Raw genomic sequence first — 24363 nt, 5'->3', positions numbered from 1 at the left:
ATGGGGTGAGGTCTTAGGTTCAGGTCATGGGGGGGAAGAGAGGAGAAGGTTCTCTAGATGGGTTCAGGGTGAGGTTGGCATCTCTGGGTAGGTTCTAGTTGAGGGTGCAGTCTCTGAGCGAGGTTGGGATCTCTTGGTGGGTTCCAGGTGAGGGTGCGATCTTTGGGTGGGCTCTAGATGAGGGTGCAGGTTCTGGGTGAGGTTGGCATCTCTGGGTGGGTGAGGGTGCAGTCTCTGGGAAGGTTCTAGATGCAGGTGCTGTCTCCAACTGGGTTCCAGATGAGGGTGGGATCTCTGGGTGGGTTCTAGATGGGGGTGAGGTTTTACGGTGGTACTTTTCTGCAAGCAACTTCAGCGGGCCTGTAGGACAATTGGTTCATGTGAAGCATTATGTCAATCGGCCGCAACCTAATTCTGACTTTTGACATTCAGGCAGTTTATCAGACCCTGGCTCAGTTATTATCTGCTTATTGAGAAGCGAGAATTCACCAAGAAATGGCCTCGTTAAATCAGAATTACCTGCCATTTTCTTCTCGTCTTCAGAGAATCACAGGGCTTTTCAGAACCCCTTCCGCATCTCTGAGCTGTCAAAGCAACCCCACTCTTCCATTATCTTTAACCATTCACTGCCCACCCTTATTTAAGAGTGTTGCGATAAAGACAATTCTTATTTTTAGTGATAATAGAAACTGCAGATGCTGAAGAATCTGAGATAACAAGGTGTAGAGCTGAATGAACACAGTAGGCCGAGCAGGAAAGCTGACGTTTCGGATCTGGACCCTCCTACTACCTCCACACTGTGTTATCTGCCTCCCCCTCTCTCCCTATTTATTCCAGAATCCCTTTCCCCTCCCCCATTTCTGAAGAAGGGTCTAGGCCCGAAACGTCAGCTTTCCTGCTTTTCTGATGCTGCTTGGCCTGCTGTGTTCATCCAGCTCTGCACCTTGTTATCTCATTTTTAGTAATTTGTGCAACACGAGCAATCCAATCTGCCGCTACTATTGGTAAAATGTTGACAATGATTTGACTATCTTTGCTGTATAAGTAGTTTTAGGGTTTGTAGCTCTGCTTTAAGGCTGCTCTCCACAACTACGGCTCCACCAACTGTAATTAGGTGTAGCAGCCATTCTATTATGAATTTATACTTGAGGAGCACCCCGAGTGTACTATCTCCCTCTGTTCTGGTCTTTTGCGTTTATAAGTTGCAAATCCTGCGATTCTGTTGGCAGAATGTTCCCTACATAGCATCCTGTCCGACCAAAGAAACGCCAGTGTTCGTGTCCGGACTCCTCACGTTTGAGGTGTGACCGCTAAACGTTTAAACTACACCTATAAACTCATCAAGGTTTGAAGCCTTATCAAAACGACCACCAACAATGTGAAAGACATTTTTTAGACGAGGTTTTGCGAAGTTTTTCACGTTGGGGACTATTCAAGGTTAAGATGCATGGATTTTAGTTCATGCAAGTAATTGGAATGCAAGGAAAAGTTCCTGAGTGAATTACGGTCCCCCATCTCTCGTCGCCCGAGTTCCTGCAGGTTTGATGATACAACTCCCCAGGTTTTCTCTCTCCGCGGATGCCACCAAACCCGCTGAGATTTTGCAGCGTTTTCTATTTTCATTTTCAACATTCGCAGTATTTTTCTTTCTAGTTGATAATGTGATAGTTTACAAATGATGCTGCATTGACCTTGTGGAAAAGCAGTGGACGAGTTTTGTTCTGCCCCCTCTCTCCCACCACCCCAGAAGCAGACAAACACTGCACTGACATATGCAACAGATGTGAATCAAGACAGTGGAACTCTGCAATGCTCTTGCGTTTGCTGGAGAACACATTCGCCTGCACAGTCAATCCTTAGCCTGTGCTGCTTGGAGGACTATCATTCTTTTAGATTGGTGCTAATTAATGTAAGCATAAAGTCCTGGGATATCCTTGCCTGTATTTATCTGCTACTTATTGGACTCAATCTTAAGTGAGGTAAATTGGTTGACTGAGAAAAGTACATTTGCATTAATATAGGACCTTTCATGACCTCAGAATGCCTGAAAGTACTTCAGGCCAGTTTATAGTACATCTTGAAGCCTGGAGGCTGTTGCAGTGTGTGAAGCATGGCAGCCTATTTGTGCTCAGTGAGTTCTCATGCACTGCAATACAATAGTGAACAGGCAATTTGTTTTACTACTGTTGGTTGCAGCAGTGCAGCATTCCCTCAAGACTGAGCCTCTTTCCCTCAGTACCAACCCTTGGACAGTGCAGCACCCCCCTCGGAACTCACAGTGTGGTATACCCTTGGTACTGACTCTGACCATGCCATGTTCCCTCGGTGCTGAGTATTGAAGGATGGACTGCAAGCCCAGGCTATCTGAAATCACCAGTGCTTTCACCTAATGAAGGCATAATTATCTCCAGTCACCACAAGGTAAAAATCATTGCAGAAAGAAATGGTACCATGTACAATTTTATAAACAAATGTAATACATAGACAAGAATCTGATGTACAATTTTGATAATTTCATGAGTGTTGGTGCTGTTCAGTGAAATTCAAACTGTCATTTTGCTCCAATATGATAAATACATGTTTTAATTATTGGTGAAACCAGTTTCTTTACTCCTTCTGAAGTGTCCCTTGGACAATGAAATGTGTTGAACTGTCATCCCAGTCTCCTATGTAGATGCGGTAGTCAAATCAGCCAATGTCAGTCGGTTATTCAGGCTGCAGTATCACCAACCCTGAAGTCACTTGGTACTTGCATCTTTCCTCAGTTTTGGTAACTCATTGGCACTCAGCAGTGGTAAGCCTGGCTTGAATCTGCCATCCCTTGAGCCCAGTCCATAAGGATGACTGTAAAAATCTCTACCGCTGATGTGGCTATAATGAGCTTCCTGAGCACCAATTTGCAGATTGATATCTAAAAGACCCAATTGTATACTGGCTGCCAGTCACGTGAGTTATCACACAGAATCCTTAGAAGTGTTTGCCTGATATACTGAGGTCAGGCCATCACCAACTTTCCCTTTGTGGGGAATCTCAGCCTTGTTTCTTTTAACTCCAGACAGGCAGAGACTTATTGATGAAGTACTTGGCAAAGGACGGGCAAGTTTGAAGAGCACGTTCATGCTCACTACAGTCAGCATCAGGATCTTTAAAAATTTTTGTTATGCATTGAATAAAGGATCAGTTGGTCACCTCCAGTAGGTGAAAGTTGACCAGAGGGTTGGTGACATTTATGATTAGTTGCTATGGTCTTATTGCTGCTGGGTTGCAGAGTGGCCTGTCTTGGAGGTGGGGAGGGAATGGAGATGGGACCAAAATATAATTGGGAGTTGGAGGGGAACATGGTTAAAATGCCCTCATTTCCAAAGTGAACATGACATCATTTTGTATTTATAAGATTAGCTTGCATTAAAAGTAGACAGACACTCTGGAATCAAAGTGATAATAATGTAGGCTTTTGGAGTCCATCTCTCCAGTGAGATTACAGTCTGATTGTGGCATTTTTGTGCATCTTATTACAAAGTCACCCTTGGTACAGTTTGCAGACTCTAATGGAAACCAGGCTCCTGACTGGAGCTACTTTTTCCTTTAAGTGTTAGAGACCAAAAGTGAATCCAGTATTTTGTTTTCCTTTGCATGATCCACATGCTGACTCCAATATTTACAGTGCCGAGTTTCCACAAACTGGGCATATTCACACGACAACAGTTCTTTGCAGAAATGCGATTTTGCTAATGTATGCTTAGACTGAAGACTTCATTTCCCATTCCTGTAAACAGAAGAAGAGCACCACATCAGTGAGGGAGTACACTGTACCAGGGAGATGTTTGCCTTTGCTGTCTTGATTGAGATGAAGTATCACTGAAATAAGGACCCTGGGGCCTAAATCCACATCTTGTGTTTACCCTGAACTAAACATCCGAGCTGAAGGACTGTGGTTTCCAATGCAAGAGACCTTCAGAATTGACAGAACGTAAGGAAGAGGAGTAGAAGGAGGCTATCTGGCCCCTTGAGCCTGCTCCGCCATTCAACAAGATCATGGCTGATCCTTTTGTGCACTCAGCTCTGCTTACCTGCCTGCTCACCATAGCCCTTAATTCCTTCACTGTTCAAAAATCTATCTATCTTTGCCTTAAAAACATTCAAGGAGGTAGCCTCAACTGCTTCACTGGGCAGGGAATTCCACAGATTCACAATCCTTTGGGTGAAGATGTTCTTCCTCAACTCAGTCCTAAAACTGCTATCCCCTTATTTTGAGCCTGCGCCCCCTAGTTGTAGTTCTAGTGTAGGTCTCAGTAGCAAAGATGTGACAAACAGCAATGGGCAAGTGGCCGTTTTGTGAAGTTAGCTGGATGTTGGTCAAGGACACCATGGAGAGATCCCATGCTTTAGAGTCATAGAGCTGTACAGCATGGAAACAAACTCTTCAGTCCAAATCATCCATGTCAACCAGATATCCTAAATTAATCTAGTCCCATTTACCAACATCTGGCCCACACGTCTCTAAACTTTTCCGGTTGATGTACCCATCCAGATGCCTTTTAAATGTTGTAATTGTACCAGCTTCCACCATTTCCTCTGGCAGCTCATTCCATACACGCATCACCCTCTGTGTGAAAAAGTTGGCCCTTAGGTTCCTTTTAAATCTTTCCCCTCTTACTTTAAACCTATGCCCTCTAGTTTTGGATTCCCCTGCCCCAGGGAAAAGATTTTGGCTATTCACCCTATCAATGCCCCTCGTGATTTTATAAACCTCTATAAGGTCACCCCTCAGCCTCCTACGCTCCAGGGAAAATAGCCCCAGCCTGATCAGCATCTCTCAATAGCTCAAACCCTCCAACCCTAGCAATATCCTTGTAAATCTTTTCTGAGCCCTTTCAAGTTTCACAACATCCTTCCTGTAGCAGGTAGACCAGAACTGTAAGCAATATTCCAAAAGCAACCTAACCAATCTGCTGTACAGCTACACTTACTTCGACACTTCCATTGGGTTTCTTACACACCCAAAAGGGTGAAATCAGTTTAATATCCCACTTGAAAGACAACACCCCGACACTGCAGCACTCCCTCAGTACTGTGTTAGTGTTGGGTCTGGATTTTGCACTCTTGTCATCACAGTGGGACTTTAGACCATGACTTCATAAGCAACAGCGCTAACCACTGAGTCACAGCTGACCCTGCTGTGGGATGCAAGAGCCTCATCTTTTGTAAAATAAAACATTACCAACTCAGAAGTTTGATATTCTTTTATATCATAAATCAGCAGAAAGATGACGGAATGGGGCATGTGGTCAAAATCTCTGAACTGTCACAGTTCTGACCAAAAGTACCCCGAGCTGAAAGGCAAACTCTTTTTCTCTCTCCACAGATGCTGCCTGACCTGTAGATATCCAGCATTCTCCTGTTCTTCCCCAGAGGATCTCTGAGTTACAGATCAATTCACAAAGAAATTGTCAAAGAGGTGGGTGATACAAACCTTTGTTTTCTGAAGGACTCTGCCCTTTTCAACCACGGTGATGGATGGCGTCCTTCTCAGAGCGCTTTTGGCTGAGGCTGTGCGTCTTAAGATCGGGCTCACTATCGGACCCTGTTAATTGAATTAGACATAATCACTGATTTTGATATCAAGTTGAAGCAGATTGGCAGTAGCTCTGTGAGACTGATCACAGAGACCAAAATGACGGCATCCCATCAAATCTGATTGAGTCTGGCCTGGGTCAAGTAAAAATGGCAGTTATAAATGAATATCAGGAAAGAAATGCAAAAACTAAATTTGCTTCTGGAGAAAAGCTGTCCGTTTTATTTGCTTCAATAAGCTTACTTTTTCAGACTCCAGCTCTCATTTAAAGCGGTGGAGTTTGGATCTTGAACTGTGAGAGCCATGCGTGTAATCAGAGTCTGCATCTGACCAGGTGGGAAAAGATTGAAATATTCTATAGGTTGAGATTGATATTGAGAATTTTGTGGAGTTTTGTACTGGGAGCAGGTCAGAAATGAGTAAAGTGCTGTGAGATTTGTCAAACAGAGTGCTTCAAACCCCAATAGATAACTGCTTCTGTTTAAAAGTCACAGAGCATTGTGTACGTGTGAAGTACAGCACAAGGCAAAGTAAGGTCATGCATTCGAGACTCATGGAGAGACATTTCCGAATTCCAACCGACCCACCCTGCTGTCTGTACAGACCACTGTCCAGGCTGTCTTGTTTGACAGCTCGAGGCCTGAGACAGTTTACAGCAGTGAGACCATCTTAGTGTTGTCACTGACCTGACTGCCTAACCATGCTGCCCATAATCCCAGCCGCCAAGTGCCATGAAAATATTGGCGCTGAATTGTGAGTTCAAGTCCCACTTGAGAGATCTGAGCCCTTAATTCAGGCTGACATTCCTAATGCAGTACTGAGGAAATACCTTGTGAGGTCTGTCTTTGGAACATGGAAAATTTGAGTCTGGAGTAGGCCATTTGGTGCTTCAAGCCTGCTCCCCCATTCAATAAATCCCTGGCTGATCTCATTGTAACCTCAACTCCACCCTTCCACTATCACCTCTTAAACCTTTGGTCATTTGCTTAGCAAGAATCCATCTATTTCTGCCTTAAAAATATTCAAGGTCACTGCTTCCACTGTGTTTTTGGCACAAGAGTTTCAAAGACTCACAACCCTCTGAAAGAAAAGAAATTCACTACTTTCCTGTTTCTAATGCCGGATCCTGATTTTTAAACAGTGATCTGGTTTCCCCATAAGAGAAAACATCCTCTCTAAATCTACTCCAGACCCTTTAGGATTTTCTGTTTCAATAAAATTGCCTCTTACTCTTCTAAACTCATAGCTTGTCCAACCTTCCCTCATAATCCGTCTATTCCAGGTATTATGGATGGGCTATTAAATCAGTCTGCGCTCTCAGGTGGATGTGAAAGATTGAGTAGCACTATTTTAAGAGCTGGGGATTCATCCCTAGTATCCCGGCTGATATATATCTTTCTACCAACCCCTAATTATTTATTTCATTGTTGTTTGTGGGGATTTTCTGTGCACAAAATGGCATTTCATTCCATCAGAGCAGTGGCTACACTTTGAAAGCACCTCAGTGGCTATAAAGCAGTTGGGATTGGCTCTGAAGTTGTTGCAGGTGCTATACAAGTGCAAGTCTTTTTATTCAGCTATTGGCAGAGTGTGCAGCATTCAAAGCAGTGAAAGCCCCTCTCACACCCTCTAACAACTTGTTCAGACCTCAGGACCCGCCGCTTCCGAGTTTGAGGAAAACAGAGCCAGAGATTGCCCACAGGATGCCCGTTTGAAGGTCTTGCTCAGGGAGAGCAGGTTAAGTTCAGAGCCCGACTTCACCCTCTCTTTCGCTCTGTACACGGCCTGCTCAAGACGACGGATCTTCTCTTCCAACCTTGGCAGGGCCTTTTTCTCTGCAGCCAAGAACAAACACAGTATGGGGTTACAGACAGACAGACAGACACACACATGCACGCGCACTCACACACACACACACACACACACACACACACACAATATTAACAAGCTCCCACGCCCTGTCAGATGTGAACAGAGACAAGCAAACACAAAACGGATCAACTCATTTAAAGAAATGGGCCCCAATGTGGTGGAGGTCAGAAGCAAATAACAAGACATAAAACATCCTCTGGGCTAAAAAGCTGGAGGAGCCACTTCACAAAGCACTGGAGAGCTGAAGCAAACACAGGGCGGACTAGGACATAACATTGTCAGTGAGGGCAGTACAGGTCAGGGACCTATTTCTCTCATCTGCATGATGACCTTCACTGACTTAATCTGAAAACAGAGTTAGTTTGTGCGCACACGCACTCCCCCCGCCCCTCTCACTCCAATCATTTGCTGTCTCAGGCTGCTCGTCTGACATCTCGAACTGGACTGGAAGACACTTTTCGCAGTTAAGCCTCAGGAAGACTGAAGCTATTATGTCTGCCACACTATGTGGCTTAGCCACCAACTTCATTTCCTTGCCTGGAAATTGAGCTGAGACCATTCTCAGTGTTTGATGTTGTACCTAACCCCAAAATGAGTCAGACTTCTCACCCTTATCGTCACTAAGACCACCCTATTTTTATCTTGGTGGCATCAGCCAATTTCGCCTCCACCTGATCTCACCTTCTGAACCCTCATCCTCGCCTTTGTCCCCTCTACCTTTGACTATTCCAACACACTCCCAGCCAGCTTCCCAGTTTTCATCTTCCGTGAGTTCGAGAACACCCAAAATGCTGTTGCTTGTATCCAAATTCTCACTGAGTCTCACCTGTCACCCTTGTCTTTTTCAAAATGTATCCTTTTGTGAGATGTGGGCATCATTGGCAAGGCCAGGACTAACTTACATTGGCTTCTGGTTAAGCAACGGCTCTTTTTGTACAATTCCACTCTTGCTTTCAAATCTCCCTATCTCCGTCATCTCCTCCAGCCCCTTCCACAATCTCTATGCTCCCTTGAATCCTTGCTTCTTGCCATATCCCTGATTTTAATTGCTCTACAATGAAGTCTGCGCTTTCAACCAACTACCCTCTACTCTCCAGACTTCCCTATTCAAACCTTTCCTCCACTCCTTCCTCCTTGAAAATGTGCCTGGAAACTGACCTCTTTGACCATGCATTTGCTAATTGACTCATATATATTTCTCAATGTGGCTCCAATGTAACAACTTGGGGTGCTTTACTACATTAAAAGTGCTATAAAAATGCAGATTGTTCTTGTTGCTGCTGGGATACAAGGCTCCCAATGAGATCTAAAACAATTAGGAAATTACCATGAGTATTTTAATCATAGACAGTTCCAGCACAAGGAGAGGCCATTCACCCCATTTGATTCCACACTAGTCAAAAAATGATGGAAATACACGAATACCATTTTCCACTCCTGGGAATAGCTTGGGAGGCTATGGCAATGCAATTGAATATCTAAATACTGCTTAAATGTTAAGAGAGTTTCTGACTCAACCGCCCTTTCAGGCAATGAATTCTAGACTGCAATCACTCTGAGTGACAAATATCCTCTTTCTCATCTCACTTAGCCTGTAATCTGTGCCCCTGGTTATTGACCTGTCTACTCCTGGAAGAAGGTTGTTTTCTAACCATCCCATCTGTACCCCTCATAATCTTGTACATCTCAATCAGGTTCCGTCCCAAAGTTCATTCCTGCACGGAAAGCCATGCTAGCCTATCCAACGTTTGCGCATAGCCAGGCCCACCAGTCCAAGCAGCATCCTGGTAAATCTTCTCTGACCCTTCTCGAGTGCAATCCCATCTTTCCTATGATGTGGTGACCAGAACTGCATATGGTTTCACTGCTATCTCTAACCTGCACTCGCTTTGAACATGGCTTGTGTATTTAGTTTATTCTGTTTACCATCTCCATCACTAAGTGTGGCATACAGATTTAATCAACACAGTAACAATTCGCACAAACCCTTCAATCAGATATTGTGGCCACTGCTTACCAGACAGGGAGTCCATTGCCTCTTTGAAATCTTTCTTGTCTGTCTGCGTTGCTTGATTTCTAACAGGCTCCTTTTCAGCTCCACATGTTTTGATTTCAAAGTCGCTCCAGGATTTTAAAAAGCTGGTTTCAGGAAATGCTGTGTGGGAAACAACACGGAAATTACAATTGCTTCATCCAGCAGAGTCCCTTGCTGTTTCACCTCTCGATCATCCCTTTCAGACTGATTAAATCCAAGCAATGAGTGTGTTCAATCTGCACATTCATCTCGTTTAGACAAGTGGGAAATTGAAAGTTTCGACATTGTACAGCAATGAAAACTTGTGATGAAAACTTCTACTGGCGCCTATTTCCTCATTTCATGGGCCCACAGTAACTGTGATGCAGAAGCATCCACTGAGCATCAGTGCCTACTATCTATAAAATGCAATGCAGAAATTTGCCAATGATCCTACAACAGCATCTTTCAAACCCATGGCCTTTCGTCCAGAATGACAAGGGCAGAAGATACATGGCAAACCTCAGGTTCCCCTCCAAACGACACATGAAAATATATCATTGTTTCTTCACGGTCACGGGGTCAAAATCCTGGAATTCTCTCCCTATCAACATTGAGCTACATTGACTGCAGCGGTTTGAGAAGCCAGCTCACCACCACCTTCTCAAGAGCAACTAATAAATGCTGGCCCAGCCAGCAATAGCCATATCCCATGAGTTCACAAAAAAAATCCCAATCAACAATGCTCATCAAAGCACCACACAGATGCGTTGCTGCTTCTGGCTTGGTGCCTGCAATGCAGTCCAGTCCCAGCTTTGTTCATTCATAGAATGTGAGTGTTGCTGACAAGACCAGCAATTGTTGCCTATTACTAATGAGCCTGGAGAAGATTTTGGTGAGCTGCTTCCATGATCTGCTTCAGTCACATGGCCTATTTATGCCCATGGTGAATTTTCCTCTGATGGTTGATTCACCTTCTACAGGAAGGATGTTGTCAAAATTAAGAGTGTGCAGAAAAGATGTACAAGGCTGTTGCCGGGACTGCAGAATTTGAGCTATAGACAGAGACTGAATAGGCTGGGGCTATTTTCCCTGGAATGTGGGAGGCTGAGGGCCAACCTTATAGAGGTTTATAAAATCATGAGGGTCATGGATGGAGTGAATAGCCAAGGTCTTTTTCCGAGGGTGGGGGGAGTCCAAAATTAGAGGGCATAAGTTTAAGGGGAGAGTGGAAAGATTTAAAAGGCACCTGAGGGGTAATTTTTTCCTGCAGGCGGTGGTGTGTATATGTAACGAGGTGTCAGAGGAAATGGTGGAGGCTGATCTAATTACACAATTTAAAAAGAATCTGGATCGGTATATGAAAAGGAGGGTTTAGAGGGATGTAGGTCAAATGCTGACAAATGGAACTAGGTCAGATTGGGATGTTGGGTCAGCGTGGACGAGTTGAATAGAAAGGTCTCTTTCCATGCTGTATGAATCTATGACTCTATTAACTGGGTGCTTTCCTAGGTCATTTTGGATTGCAGTTAATAGCAACCACATTGCTGTGGATTTGGAGTCACATATAGATGAGATCATCTTGGGACTGCAGGACATTAATGAATCAGATGGGTTTTTACAACAATTTGAAGTCTCACTTTGCTTCCATTTTATTGTCGATGCAGAAAATTCCATGTTGAAATTCAGTTTTAGTCCATTGCTTGTTCATAAAAGAAATACATATAAATAGACAATAATAGAGAAAAATAAGATTATCAAAGAAATCTAACCTTATTTACAATATGTGTTAAAACTTCTAGAGTAATTAGAATAATCAGTTAGCAAGCCCTCCACACCAAGTACATGTTCTCATCCTTGCATCAACTCATGTTAAAAGTTCTCATGGAGAAGGGCACAAATGAGTTCATTAGCTGACATTTTTTGAGCCTGAAAGATAAAAGTCTTTTTCCTGAATATATTCAACGGTAATGCTGTCAGTGTTCAAGACACTGGTTACTTTGGCTAAAACTTTTCAAGAGCAGATTTCATCACAGAAGATCAGCTTATCACACACCCATCCTGCCTGGTTTGGTGACCTCTGTTTTACTAATGGATGAGCATTTTATTTGGATTCATTAACTGAACTTAAACTTCTCCAGCTGCCTGGTGTGATTTGAACCTATGGTGCTTTAGTCCAGGCCCCTGCATTGCCAGTTTGATAACATTACCAAAACGTTACCATCCAACTGCCGACATATGGAACTTAATGACTAATCTATTGGTCATTTTTAGATCGACATCAGCAGGACATGGGACAGTGCCACTGAGACGGGACAGTGCCACTGAGATGGGACAATGCCACTGAGACAGGACAGGTGAAGGAAGGAGCTAAATAGAATGCCCAGCTAACACTTACCGCTTGGCAGAGTGTTGTATCTTGCTGTGTTTTTGTTGTTTGTACTGCTGTGATGTTCCCTCTCTTGAAATGTTGTGCATTCTCTGTTCGCCACTTCATGGCTTGGCATATTGACCCCCTGCTGGAAACAAACAAATGGAAAGAATGACACTTGTTTCTGACCTCTTGCTGTTTACCAAGGATCAGACCTGGCAATATAGCTCTTTGTAAAGTGGTATTCATTAGCCATCAAGGAAGGCGAGACCTGGTTTAATCTCATCTGAGTTCATCTCAAATCAGAGAACGACAGACCGGGAGTGGTTCAGAGTAGTGGATTCGGGAAACAGAATTTCATATTGAAATTCCATCCCTTAAATTGGCCAAAATTGGAACTCTGCACCAGGGAGTATTATAGGAGTTCTGTTATCTTGTGTGAATGCAACTGCACCAACCTACTGTCTCTATCACTGTTTCTGTTCAACCACAGAATGGCTCCTTCTTCACCGTAATGGATTAGGTGTTAGGAACGTTCAGGAAGAAGATGGAGATGACAGTGGGCACAAAGGTACTGCAAATTGGAAAAGGCTCAGGTGCTCCACTGTGCTGTGTAGAAAGTGTCTCGTCGTGTCTGTGATTACCAAGTGTGTTCCCATCTCTGCCATTGTTTGGAGGGAAAAATGTAAAAAGAAAATTCCTTTTCAACAATTAATTCTTGCAAAAGGAGATTCACTGGCAATCCATAGACCCATAGCTGATGCAACTGAATGGATTATCAGGTCCTTTCAAAGGACCTTTTAAAAATCAGTCATGCTGGTGGGACACTGACTTCTCTGGGTCAGGCCAAAATAGTTCTCTGCTTAAAGGAACATTTGGGTTTTAAATGACAATTCAACAGCATCGTGGCCATTGGTACTGAGACCAGCATCTAAATTTGTTTAAAAGATTGAGTTCAAATTTTCAAATGGCCCTGATATTTGATCTCGCTTTCTTTGGATTATTAATCTGGCAACACTCGCCCCACCCTTCTGCTTCTCCACAGCAGGACCAATATCAGCACCTCTCACATGTGAAGCACTCATTTCCTTGTTTTCAGACCTACCGTCTGCTGTGTGGCCCTCGAGCCTCCCTCCTGTTGGGCATTCTGACTGGACACTTGGCCAAATGGATCGTCCATGTACGTGTTGGGAGTGGTGATTCGACGCTGGAGCAAACCACTGAAAACAATTGAAATATCACATTGAGCCAAAGACCATTCTATACAGCACCTCGCCATCCCAGCACACTTCAGTTACATTCAGTCTTATCAGTGAGATGGTGTTGCAGAGTCTGATCTTAGTAAGGAGACTGGGGGAAGTTTAATTCTAACCCCCAAGAGGGCATTAAACCCCTTCAATCACTCAGACCTGGATCCTCATGCCCAGAAACAAGAGGAGATGTAATCACTCATTTTTGGATCCCGAGAACTCTTTGATAGCAAGTTCCAAAATTCAGGACTGAATATTTATATTCTGAAGGGAGAAGACCATGCAGCCCCTTGAATCTGGTCTGCTATTCAATGGGGTCAAGGCTGATCGATGAATTTATTCCGTGTATCCATCTTTTACTTTATTCCTATGGATAACAAACATTTACCGATCCCTGAATTAAAATGAGTAATTATCTACCATTAACTGCTGATTGCAGAAGAGAGTTGCAATTTTTCATCATATTGTCTGTTCAATTTTATCCAAACTTCAGTCTTGACAGTCTAACTAAAAAAAGTTTTAGACCTCTGGTCCTAGATTTGAAACCTGCAGAAATGGTTTTTCTCTCCCTCTATCTTGTCCCTTCAAATCCCCCTTACGCTTCAAAATTCAAGGGGATTATGGCTTCCAATTGTTAAATCTCTCCTCACCTTTGAACTCTTGAAGTCCAGCTTCTGGAAAATCTACACTGAACTCTCTTAATTTCTAATCTATTCTGCCTAAAGTGTGGTGCCCAGAACTGCTCAAAAGTGTGCTTCACTAGCACGGCTGTATAACTCATACCCTCCTGTATACATTCTGGATCTCAAGATATCATGGTCAATATCCCATTTACCTTTTAGATGCTTTACTGAATCTGTTTATGATATTTTACCAATGTATCTACTTGGACTGTCAGTCACTTTGAACCTCTGCTGTTTCTGATTTCTCACCATTTCATACTGTATCCTGTTTTATTCATTTTTAATCCAAAGTAGATCGCTTGAAATCCACTTGCCACAGTTCTGTACATTCACTTAATCTAGTAATGTTATACTTTCAGCTACCCTGCTGACAAAGCCTTTGTGTTGACCTGAATTTGGAATGTTAGAATTACTCCATGAATGAAGCAGAGAACTTAGCAACTAGTGACTGAATTTTTCATGTTTCATTGGTTCAAAGCTAGTATGTCCAATCTCTTCACCCAGTCCACAATTTTTTGGAGACTGCAAATACCCTATCTAGGGCTGAGCAAATGTCAAAGTACAGGAATACTAGGGTGATCTGTAGTTATAGGGACAGATTTCTTGTCCCCCATGTTAAACTGCAAGTATCAGGCAGGAGGAACAATGGAATGGGGGAAAAACATGACCTGGAAATTTGGGGAGAAAATGCAAATAACCAGTACGAAGAGTGAGCAGCAATCTACGTGGAAACTAGAGAAGGGTCTCTGACCTAACTTGGCTTCCACCTCTTGGAACTGCATCTGTTGCCCTTGGCAGGACAGTGTCTTCGTACAGGTGAGCTGATTCTGCGTCCGTTCCACATCCTGTCTGCAGGAGGCTGAGCCATCGATCCCTGTCCTCGGGCGAGCTGGTCTGTGAGAAGACACTGAATTGAGCTTCACCATCCAATCCAACACAGTCTGTCCAGTTAAAACAGTCTTGCATCTTGTCCAATACAGTAACTTCACAAATTTGTTTACAATTGACAAGGATGATTCAGAGTTGGGGATAGTGTGTCAAAGTGAGCAGATGACACTAAGATAAGTGGTAGAGCAACGTGTGCAGAGGACACTGAAAGTCTGCAGAGGGATCTAGATAGGTTAAGTGAGAGGGCCTGGCAGATGTAGAACAATGTTGGTAACTGTAAGATCATCCATTTTGGTAGGAATAACAGCAAGATGGGCTATTATTTAAATGGTGAAAAGTTGCAGCATGATGCTGGGCAGAGGGACCTGGGTGTCCTTGTGCATGAATCACAAAAAGTTGATTTTCAAGTGCAGCAGGTAATTAAGAAGGCAAATGGAATATTGTCCTCCATTGCTATAGGGATGGAGTTTAAAAACAGCGAGGTGATGCTGCAGCTGGAAAGGGTGCTGGTGAGGCCACACCTCCAGTACTGTGCACAGTTTTAGTCTCCTTACTTGAAAAAGGATGTACTGACGCTGGAGGGAGTGCAGTGGTTGATTCCAGAATTGAGAGGGTTGACTTATGGGGAGAGACTGGGACTACACTCATTGGAATTTAGAAGAATGAGGGGGGATCTTATATAATGATATAAAATTATGAAGGGAATAGATAAGGTGGAAGCAGGGAGGTTGTTTCTGCTGGCGGGTCAAACTAGAACTAGGGGATGTAGCCTCAAAATAAGGGGGGAGCAGATTTAGGACTGTGCTGAGAAGGAACTCCTTCACCAGAAAGGGCTGTGAACCTGTGGAATTCCCCGCCCAGCGAAGCCGTTGGGCTACCTCGCTGAATGCTTTTAATGCAAAGATAGAGTTTTGAACAGTAAACGAATTAAGGGTTATGGTGTGCAGGTGGGTAAGTGGAGCTGAGTTCACAAAAACGTCAGCCATGATCTTATTAAATGGTGGAGCAGATATGACGGGCCGGATGGTCTACTGCTGCTTCTATTTCATATATTCTTAGGCAACACCACCGTAGTTGGCTTTTGAAGGACTGCCATTAAGAAGGGGGGATGAAAGTGAATGGTAGACAAACTGAAGTCTGGTCTCTCTGCCTGCTGTCAATTACTTAACAGTGACCAGTCATGCAGCTTGGATGGGGATTGGGCTAATAGGTGAAGATAACTCCACACATCACTGAAACTGAACCCAAGAAGCCATTCAAAACCAGGAGCGTCTTACCTGTAGCACTGCCAGATCCTTGTGCTGTTGTGAGACAATCAGCCTGTACTTGTGGGTCGTGTCAGCCTGCGTCCTGACTTCACAGCCCTGCAGGTCCACAGAGTAGTGCAGCTTCCCAGCTCCGCCAACATCTTTATACATCAGCAGCACTTGATTCTCGATGTGACACCGCAAAGTCTGCCAGTGGCTGTTCACAAGCACCTTCAGGTAACCTGGGCAGATCAGACAGAGTGCCATCAGTGTAGGTCATGTTTCCCCTAATTACTGTCCTCTTCCCCTTATCTGTAGTTTCCTTGTCCTCCAGCATGGAACCACTTCAGAAACCCAGATCCTCCAGTTTGCAATAATGTTACAGATACATCAAATAAGAAGTAATGGATGCAAAAAGGCAATGCAGGAACTAATGCAGCAATGATATCAGTCTAGAAGCTCACCAAAGATCCATGAACAAAGGCTGATTCTCTTTTCAGGCGATTTTCTGAACCTGTTTGTTCTCAATGTCACGACATCATGCATGGTGTAGCTCAAAGGAGAATGAGAGACTTGTGACTGTTAATATCTCAGTGGCTTATGTGGATCACTTGTGTTGGTAAATAAAAAGACTTACATAAGGAGATCAGAAATAGGAGCACAATCATTCAGCCCCTCAAGACTACCCCACCATTCAACAAGATCATAGTTGATCAGGCCCCATCTCCTCGTAGTCCTCAACTCCCTGAAATTTCAAAAACCTATCTGAGTCAGAGATTCGTACAACATAGAAACAGGCCCTTTGGCCCACCATGTCAATGCCAACTAATAAACACCAAACTACACTATAATCCCATTTACCTGCTTTGGTTCCATTGCCTACTATGCCCTGGCATTTTAAGTGCTCGTCCAGATGTTCCTTAAATATTGGGAGAATCCCTGTCTCTACCACCCTCCCAGGCAGCTTATTCCACATTTCCACCACCCTCTGGGTGAAAAATCTTTTCCTCAGTTCTCCTCTAAACCACTTAATCCTCACCTTAAACTTATGTCCTCTGGTTTTTAGATACGTCTGCCATGGGGAAACGATTCTCATGATCTACTCTGTCTATGTCTCTCTTAATATTGTCTACCTCAATCACATCCTTCCTGTGTTACAGCCGATCCAGCCTCTCCTCTTAACTGAAACTTTCCATCCCAGCCAACATTTTGGTGAATCTCCTCTGAACCATCTCCAGTGCAATCACGTCCTTCCGATAATGCGGCAACCAGAACTGCACACATTATTCCATCTGTGGTCTAACCAGTGTTTTATAACATTGTAAAAAGACTTCCTTGCTTCTATTTTCTACACTCTGCCTAATTAAGGTTCACCAGCCTATCTACCTGTGCTGATCGAAAGCTGAATGTTGACCTTGCAGAGGTGTATAAAATTATGAGGGGCATGAATGGGGTGAATAGTCAATATCTTTTTCCCAGGGTAGCGGAGTCCGAAACTAGAGAGCAGAGGTTTACGGTGAGAGGGGAATGATTTAAAAGGGATCTAAGGGGCAACATTTTCACGCCATCTGTGGTGCGTGTCTGGAATAAGCTGCCAGAAGAAGTGGTGGAGGCTGGTACAATTACAACATTTAAAAGGCATCTGGATGGGTATGTGGATAACAATGGTTTACAGGGATATGGGCCAAATGCTGGCCATTGGGACTAGATCAGTTTAGGATATCTGGTCAGCATGGACGAGTTGGACTAAAGAGTCTGTTTCTGTGCTGTAACTCGATGAAGAAATTCCTCCTCCTCTCATTGGCCTCCTTCTCCCTCTGACACTGAGTTCCCTGGTTCTAGATTCCATAGTCAAGGAAACACCATTTCTGCACTTATCCTGTTCTTGAAGAATTTTGTAAGAGTCTGTGAGATTGCCACTTGTTCTTCTAAATTCCAGAGAATACTGACCCAGTCTCCTCAATCTCTGCTTTGATGACAGTCCTGCCATCTGAGAGAACATTCTGATGAACCTCTGTTGCATTCCCTCTGTGGCAAGTTAATCCCTCCTTAGGTAAAGGGACCACAACTGCACAGAATTCTCCTGGTGCGGTCTCAGCAGTGTTTAACGCAATCAAAGCCAGACTCTTCTGCTCCTGTACTGAAATCCTGACGATAAAGGCGAACATAATGTTTGTCTTCTGGGTTGGGTGCTGCACTGGCTTTCAGTCACTTAAAGACAAGGACACCTAGATCTTTGGGAAAGCAACACCTCCCAGTCTCTCGCCATTTGCCTCCAACAAATACTCAGCATCTTTGTTCCTCCTACCAAAGTGGGTAACCTCTCATTTAAAACTTACTGAGTATGTAGGTCAGCTCAACTTCAAATAAGCAGCTTCAGAGTTTGTGGTCGCGTTCCCAATATCAGAATTATAGGCATTAATACAGCAAGGGAACACATTTCTCAGAATCATTATAAAATCATCATTGCCATTAATATTTACTTTACAGCAATATTAATTAAACAAAATCCATGAGCATCACAAGTTAGAATCATAGACTCATACAGCATGGAAACAAACACTCCGGTCCAACTTTTCAACGCCGATCAAGTTTCCCAAACTAAACTAGTCCCATTTGCCATCATTTGGCCCATAGTCGTCTCTACCTTTTCCAATTTGTGTACCTGTCCAAATGTCTCTTAAACGTTGGAACTGTACCTGCATTGACCACTCCCTCTGGCAGTTCATTCCACATATGAACCATCCTCTGTGTGAAAAAGTTGCCCCTCAAGTCCCCTTCAAATCTTTCTCCCATCACTGTTTTGAATTTCCCCTACCCTTGGGAAAAGACCTTTGCTATTCAACTGATCTATGCCCTCATGATTTCAAAAACCCCGGCATTTTGTCCTTCTAAAACTACGCTGCTGCTGCTCGCGCTTGTGCCTCACACACGGGAGCCTGATATGGATGCCACATGCGTGGCAAGCATGAGGGTTTGGGCCTGGCCCTCCTAAGGCCCCAGTTTAGGTGTTCCAGATCATTGCTTTGAATTTTGGTGCAGACGGGCACACTTCGAGAGCCACCAACTTAGAGGACAGAGGGTACTTCTGAGCCCAGCTTGGAGTCCGAAATGCAGTGTTTGTTCTCAGAGAGATTGGCTAGACAGACAATAACAAATCCTCAGGGAGTGGAGGTTGCAGAGTGAGGCCTTACCTGTGTCTTGGGTGGCTGGGCTGTCAGTGAGCATTTCCCCTGGGGATCTCTCCAGCTCTGAGCCTCGACTGCCTCTCGATGCTGACTGCAGGAAAACATGGCACGTTATTCAGAAAATATGGCTGCTCGAGCAAAGCACTGTCATTAGTTCAGAGGCCCAGACAGGCTGTAAAGATGCCACGAGCCACATGCTAAAGAGAGGAATTTAAATACTGAGGGAGAAATTAATTTCATCCTGACAAACTTCGGGTGTGGGTCGAACTTTGCACGTATTCATGTTTACAGCAAGCCTACAAGTTTCTCTTTGAATTGAATCTGTCTGACCCCTGACCTTTTCCTTGGCCTCCTTATTTCTCTTGGTGTTGGTTTGAGCTGCAGTGGGATTTCTCTCACTTCGCTTTTCCAAGCTTGGCCGCCTCAGCTCTTTGCATAGAATGTTCAGTATAGGATCAGCCCACTTGGCCCAACCTGTCTCTATCAAAATGTCGGTGCCTCTGGGGCAAACATTGAGCAGTATATTCAGACTCACTTTGCTTGCGACACATTTACTGTCTGTCCCTGGCATCTGTGGTGAATTCCATGATGAAGTTCGGGAAGACATGCTGCTCACCTCTTCAACAACCTAAAGACAGTGCAGTCAGAACTGTATAAGGAAAGACCATAAAAGCCCTGCAAAGCAACATCCGAGGCAAGTCCAGATTTGTTTCAGACTGATTCCTTTTTCACGGGCATTGTTCCTTCGATTCTGTCTCATCCCCCCCACCCTTGCCCGCCAAAATTCCCGCGCATTGATCCAGTTACACAGCTCACTGTTACCACAGTCATCCTCTTCCTGCAAGGTCACTGAGGAATATGGGAGTGTTGCCAACAACTGCCCGACCACTAACCCAAGGCTGAAGGGTGCAGCTAATTCCATGAAACAAAAACTGAAAAACAAAACTGGCCAATTCTGGCCTCTACACCTTGCTCCTGTATGCAGCAGTGCCTCTTCACTCTGCAATTAAGCAACATCTAGCATAAAATTTGATTCATCCTCCTGATTGTCCCATAAGAACAAGTTTATGACCTGACGCATACTCCTCCCCCTTCTTTTGCGAACACTTGGAGGTCATTCAAACCAACTCCATCCCTTCCATTTGCTCATGAGTTAAACCCATATTTCACATGCTTATAGCTTTGGCCATGAGCCAGACAGATTTCTGAATGATAGAATCACTACAGCATGGAAACAGGCTATTCGGCCCATCAAGTCCACACCAATCCTCCGAAAAGCATCCCACCCAGACCCACCCCACGCCTTATCCCCCATAAACCGGCATTTCCCATGGTTAACCTGCCTAACCTGCACATCCCAGGACACTGTGGGCAATTTAGCATGGCCAATCCACCTAACCTGCCCATCTTCGGACTGTGGGAGGAAATTGGAGCACCATGAGGAAGTGCATGCCGACAAGGGGAGAACGCACAAACTCGACACAGACAGTCACCCGAGGGCAGAATCAATCCCGGGATCCTGGCACAGCGAGGCCAGCATGCTAATCACTGAGCCACCGTGCCACCCATACTCTAATGCCAAGCTGCCACTTAACAAGGGATACTGTAACGGTTCATTCCCTGGAACAAGACATACAGTAAGAGTTAGTCACATGGGGTCCGTAATTATCAGTGAATCCACCTAACTCCTTTAATGTCCTAGTTAGTCCACCAGTAAAAAGAGTTAATGTCGCAAAGAATCATTCATAATGAGGGTTACTGTGCCAATAAGGTACCCGTAACCATAATTATTATACCACTTTGTACCCTTTAACATAGATCCTGTTACTGTTCTTGTTAGTGCCCATAACAAGGATTAATGTACCTGCTAGTCCCCCATAACAAGATTTAAGTTGTTCATCAGCCATACCCATAATTCCTAGACTGGTTAGTGACTCAAAACAGAGGTCATTCTAGTGGTGAGTCATTTACAAAGAGGGTTACTGTACAAGTTAGTCACTGAGTTGAATTTCTGGTGTTAACACCTCCAAACCTTCCGCCAGTCCTCAGTCTGCTCACGACTCTGCAGGCCAAGCACCAGAGTGTCATTACTCGCTGTGGTAATCTTAAGCTCATGCTGTATCTTCTTAGTGCGTTTAAACTTGTATGTGACACGGGATCCCTGCAGGCTGAGCTCCATCAAGGGATACTGGTCCTTCATACACTTATAACACTGCAGGAGAGGAGAAACAGATTGGTTATTGACATCAGATATGGGTGAGATGGTTTGGCGTGGACACAGAGTGTCAGTATCTGCACTTCATCACCCAAACACACAGGGCTATTGTATAAGTCTCACAGTCCAGTCTATACATAGACCTCACTGAAGCTATACTGAGAATGAATGGCAGAGACTGTCCTGCATTCTCACCCATTCTATTGTTTGAACTCCATCCTAGGGATGAGGGCATTGCTGGTTAGGCCAGCATTTATCACTCATCCCTAATTGCCCAGAGGGAAGTTAAGAGTCAATCACATTGCTGTGGGTTTGGAGTCTTCCCCAAGCAATGTACCAGATCGGTTTTTCCAACAATCGATAATGGGTTCATGGTCATCATTAGACTCTTAATTCCAGATTTTTCTGTTGAATTCAAATTCCATCACCTGCTGCAGATGGATTTGAACCTGGGTCCCCAGACGTTATCTGGGTCCCTGGGTTAACAGTCAGGTGATAATACCACTAGGCCATCGCCTCCTCACAGACATGCATAGACATTGCAGCTGTCTGGGTTGGAGAATTCCAAAGGTTCACAACCCTCTGAGTGAAGAATGTTCTCCTCATCTCAATCCAAAATGACAGACGCCTTATCCTGAGACAATGACAACTAGTTCCAGACTCTTCAACCAGGGAAATCGTTCCCCCTGCCCCAGTATCAATCCTGTCAAACTTTCAAAGAATTTATTACATTTCAGTGAAGTCACCTCATTCTTTTGTAGTCCTGAATATGAATCCTATTCTCCTCAATCTTTCCTCACTGCACGATACTGTCATTTAGAATCAGACTCAGTTGAATTATCCCATTCACTGGTGAAGAAAAGCTCAAAAAGATAAGAATGTACCCTGAATAATGGACAGCAGTGCAGGCTTGAACTGTAAGAATTAACTGTTTCAGACAGCTATCAAGACAGAGCCACAATGGTAAACTAACTCCTGACATCTTTATCATTATGCAGTTCAGTGATCAATCTGAATGGTGATCACATATTTGAATGACTTCTTATAATGCCTATCTTGCAATATAATATATAAGTAGCCATCTACATGCCTGTTTACTTCAGTGGCGAGACAGGCATCGAACTCGACACCAAATGAGAGACAGGGAGAAAGAGAAAGAGAGAGAGAAATTGTGAGCATGAATACCGTGCATTAGTGAGAGAGGGTGAGTCTGTATATTCATGAGTGCAGTGCAGAGACAGAAAGGGCGCTGAGGTTAGATTGTAAATGCAGGAGACAACAGTAAGTAAGGATATAGAGGCTGTACTGGAGGGGGAGACTTGGGCAAGGAGGAGAGTCTACTATAGAGCAATCTGGCTGAGACTCTAGGAAAGGATAGATCAGAGTGAAGGAAGTTGCAAGATTTGAAGGACTGTGATGGGTGAGTGTGTGAGAACTGACCAGCAGAACTTGGTCTCTGATGAGAAATAACTGCTTCGTCCACTGTCCCAGCCACTTCTTCCGCCACAGAAAGCCACAAATCCGTGGATGGGGCAGAGGCCGTGTGGGAGAGTCCGTGGGCAGCATTCGAAGAGAGCCTGTACGATTATTCCCAGAAATTTCCTCTTCTCCGTAAGATTCGTAATGACTGCTGTCGGAGTCCGCACACTCTGGAAGCACATTAATTTCATACGTGTTCAAATGGAGATCCTCTGACACGCTCCCGGGGACACCCTGTAAATACTGACATGCTCCCCGGGGACCCCTTGTAAATACTGACATGCTCCCGGGAACCCCCTGTAAATACTGACATGCTCCCGGGGACCCCCTTTAAATACTGACACAGTCCCTGGAAACCCCTGTAAATATTGACACAATCCCTGGAGACCCCCTGAAAAAACAGACACGCAGACTGGAGACCCCTGGAAATACAGACATGCTCCCTGGAGACCCCTGGAAATACAGACACGCTCCCTGGAGACCCCTTATACATATGGACTGACTCTTGGTGACCCCTTATAAATACTGATGGATTTGCAGAGATTCCTATAAGAACTGACCCATATCCTGGGACGCTCACTAAATACTGTATATACAACTGTTCTGGGACAGTTTGACCATTGGCCACTCAAATAAAAACAAAATGTTGCAGGTGCTGGAGATTCAAAGCAGACTTGGAGAGAAACAGAGTTTATGTTTTGAGTCCAATATGACTGTTTGGAAAACCGAAACAACTGCGAATGTTGTAAATCAGGAGCAAAAACAAAGTTGCTGGAAAAGCTCAGCATCTGGCAGCATCTGTGAAGAAAAAATCAGAGTTAACGTCTCGGGTCCGATGACCCTGCCTCAGAACTCCACCAGACCCGAAACGTTAACTCTGATTGACTCTTCTTTGGTCCTGGTTGTAAGAAGCCTTTGGACTGGAAACATTGTCTCTGCTTCTGTTTCCTTAGAAGCTGCCAGACCTGCTGAGTTTCTCCAGCTCTTCATGTTTTTATGACCATTGACCAGTTGGACTGTGAATCTGGAATCACTGTCATATCTCAGGAAGTGATGTTCACATTTGCCAGACGCATACCTGCAGTGCACTGTATGAGAGGATTGAGTGGTTCTGCTTCTTCGTAGGAGTCGTCGGGGTGGACCTCGGTGGTTTGGTGAGGACCGGGTGCAGAAGCAGCCTGTGTGTTGGGAGAAAGATGTGGTTAGAGCTGTGGGAGTAACTGGGGCTAAACTCCAGGCATTGAGACAGTATTTACCAGGGTAAAGTTTGGACCATGGGGCACCCATTCTCAGAGGGGCTGGGACTCTGTGCATATTAGCTCAAAGTGCTGCCACCTTCACTGTGACTAACATTGTAAAAACGGGCTTGTAGTTTGTCACTTGTAGCCCAGTATTTGGCTTGTCGAGGAACTGGGAGTGATTGGCAGTGACAATCTGGAGCACAAACCTGTTGTCCTCAGTCTCAGGACGATATTATCCCCAGCTAGTGCCCATCTACTGGAGCCCAGGATGCTGCCTCTTGAGTTACTGTCGTTGCCTAACCCACCCAGGCTGGAGAGGCATCCATTCCAGACACCCAGC

At 44.4% G+C, this 24363-nt stretch overlaps 1 protein-coding gene across 1 annotated transcript in view; it reads right to left on the bottom strand.

The window, feature by feature from the left end:
- Positions 1-2442: 2442 nt before the first annotated feature.
- The window catches only part of LOC109919799 (actin filament-associated protein 1-like), a 25119-nt gene continuing 3198 nt past the window's right edge, over positions 2443-24363 (bottom strand). Inside the window, exons 2-14 of the mRNA XM_048618484.1 lie at positions 23861-23960; positions 22744-22952; positions 21121-21300; positions 19624-19716; positions 19095-19179; positions 15931-16142; positions 14517-14659; positions 12938-13052; positions 11860-11980; positions 9465-9602; positions 7223-7410; positions 5474-5584; positions 2443-3766 (exon numbers count right to left, since the gene is read on the bottom strand). Of these exons, the coding sequence (XP_048474441.1) occupies positions 3740-3766; positions 5474-5584; positions 7223-7410; positions 9465-9602; positions 11860-11980; positions 12938-13052; positions 14517-14659; positions 15931-16142; positions 19095-19179; positions 19624-19716; positions 21121-21300; positions 22744-22952; positions 23861-23960 (1722 nt within the window). The 3' untranslated portion in view covers positions 2443-3739. The remainder of the gene's footprint in view (positions 3767-5473; positions 5585-7222; positions 7411-9464; positions 9603-11859; positions 11981-12937; positions 13053-14516; positions 14660-15930; positions 16143-19094; positions 19180-19623; positions 19717-21120; positions 21301-22743; positions 22953-23860; positions 23961-24363) is intronic.

This window comes from Rhincodon typus, chromosome 40, assembly GCF_021869965.1.
Source record: "Rhincodon typus isolate 14 chromosome 40, sRhiTyp1.1, whole genome shotgun sequence".
Taxonomy (NCBI): domain Eukaryota; kingdom Metazoa; phylum Chordata; class Chondrichthyes; order Orectolobiformes; family Rhincodontidae; genus Rhincodon; species Rhincodon typus.
The sequence above is the reverse complement of the archived record's forward strand: the minus strand, read 5'-3'. Positions and strand labels throughout refer to the sequence as shown.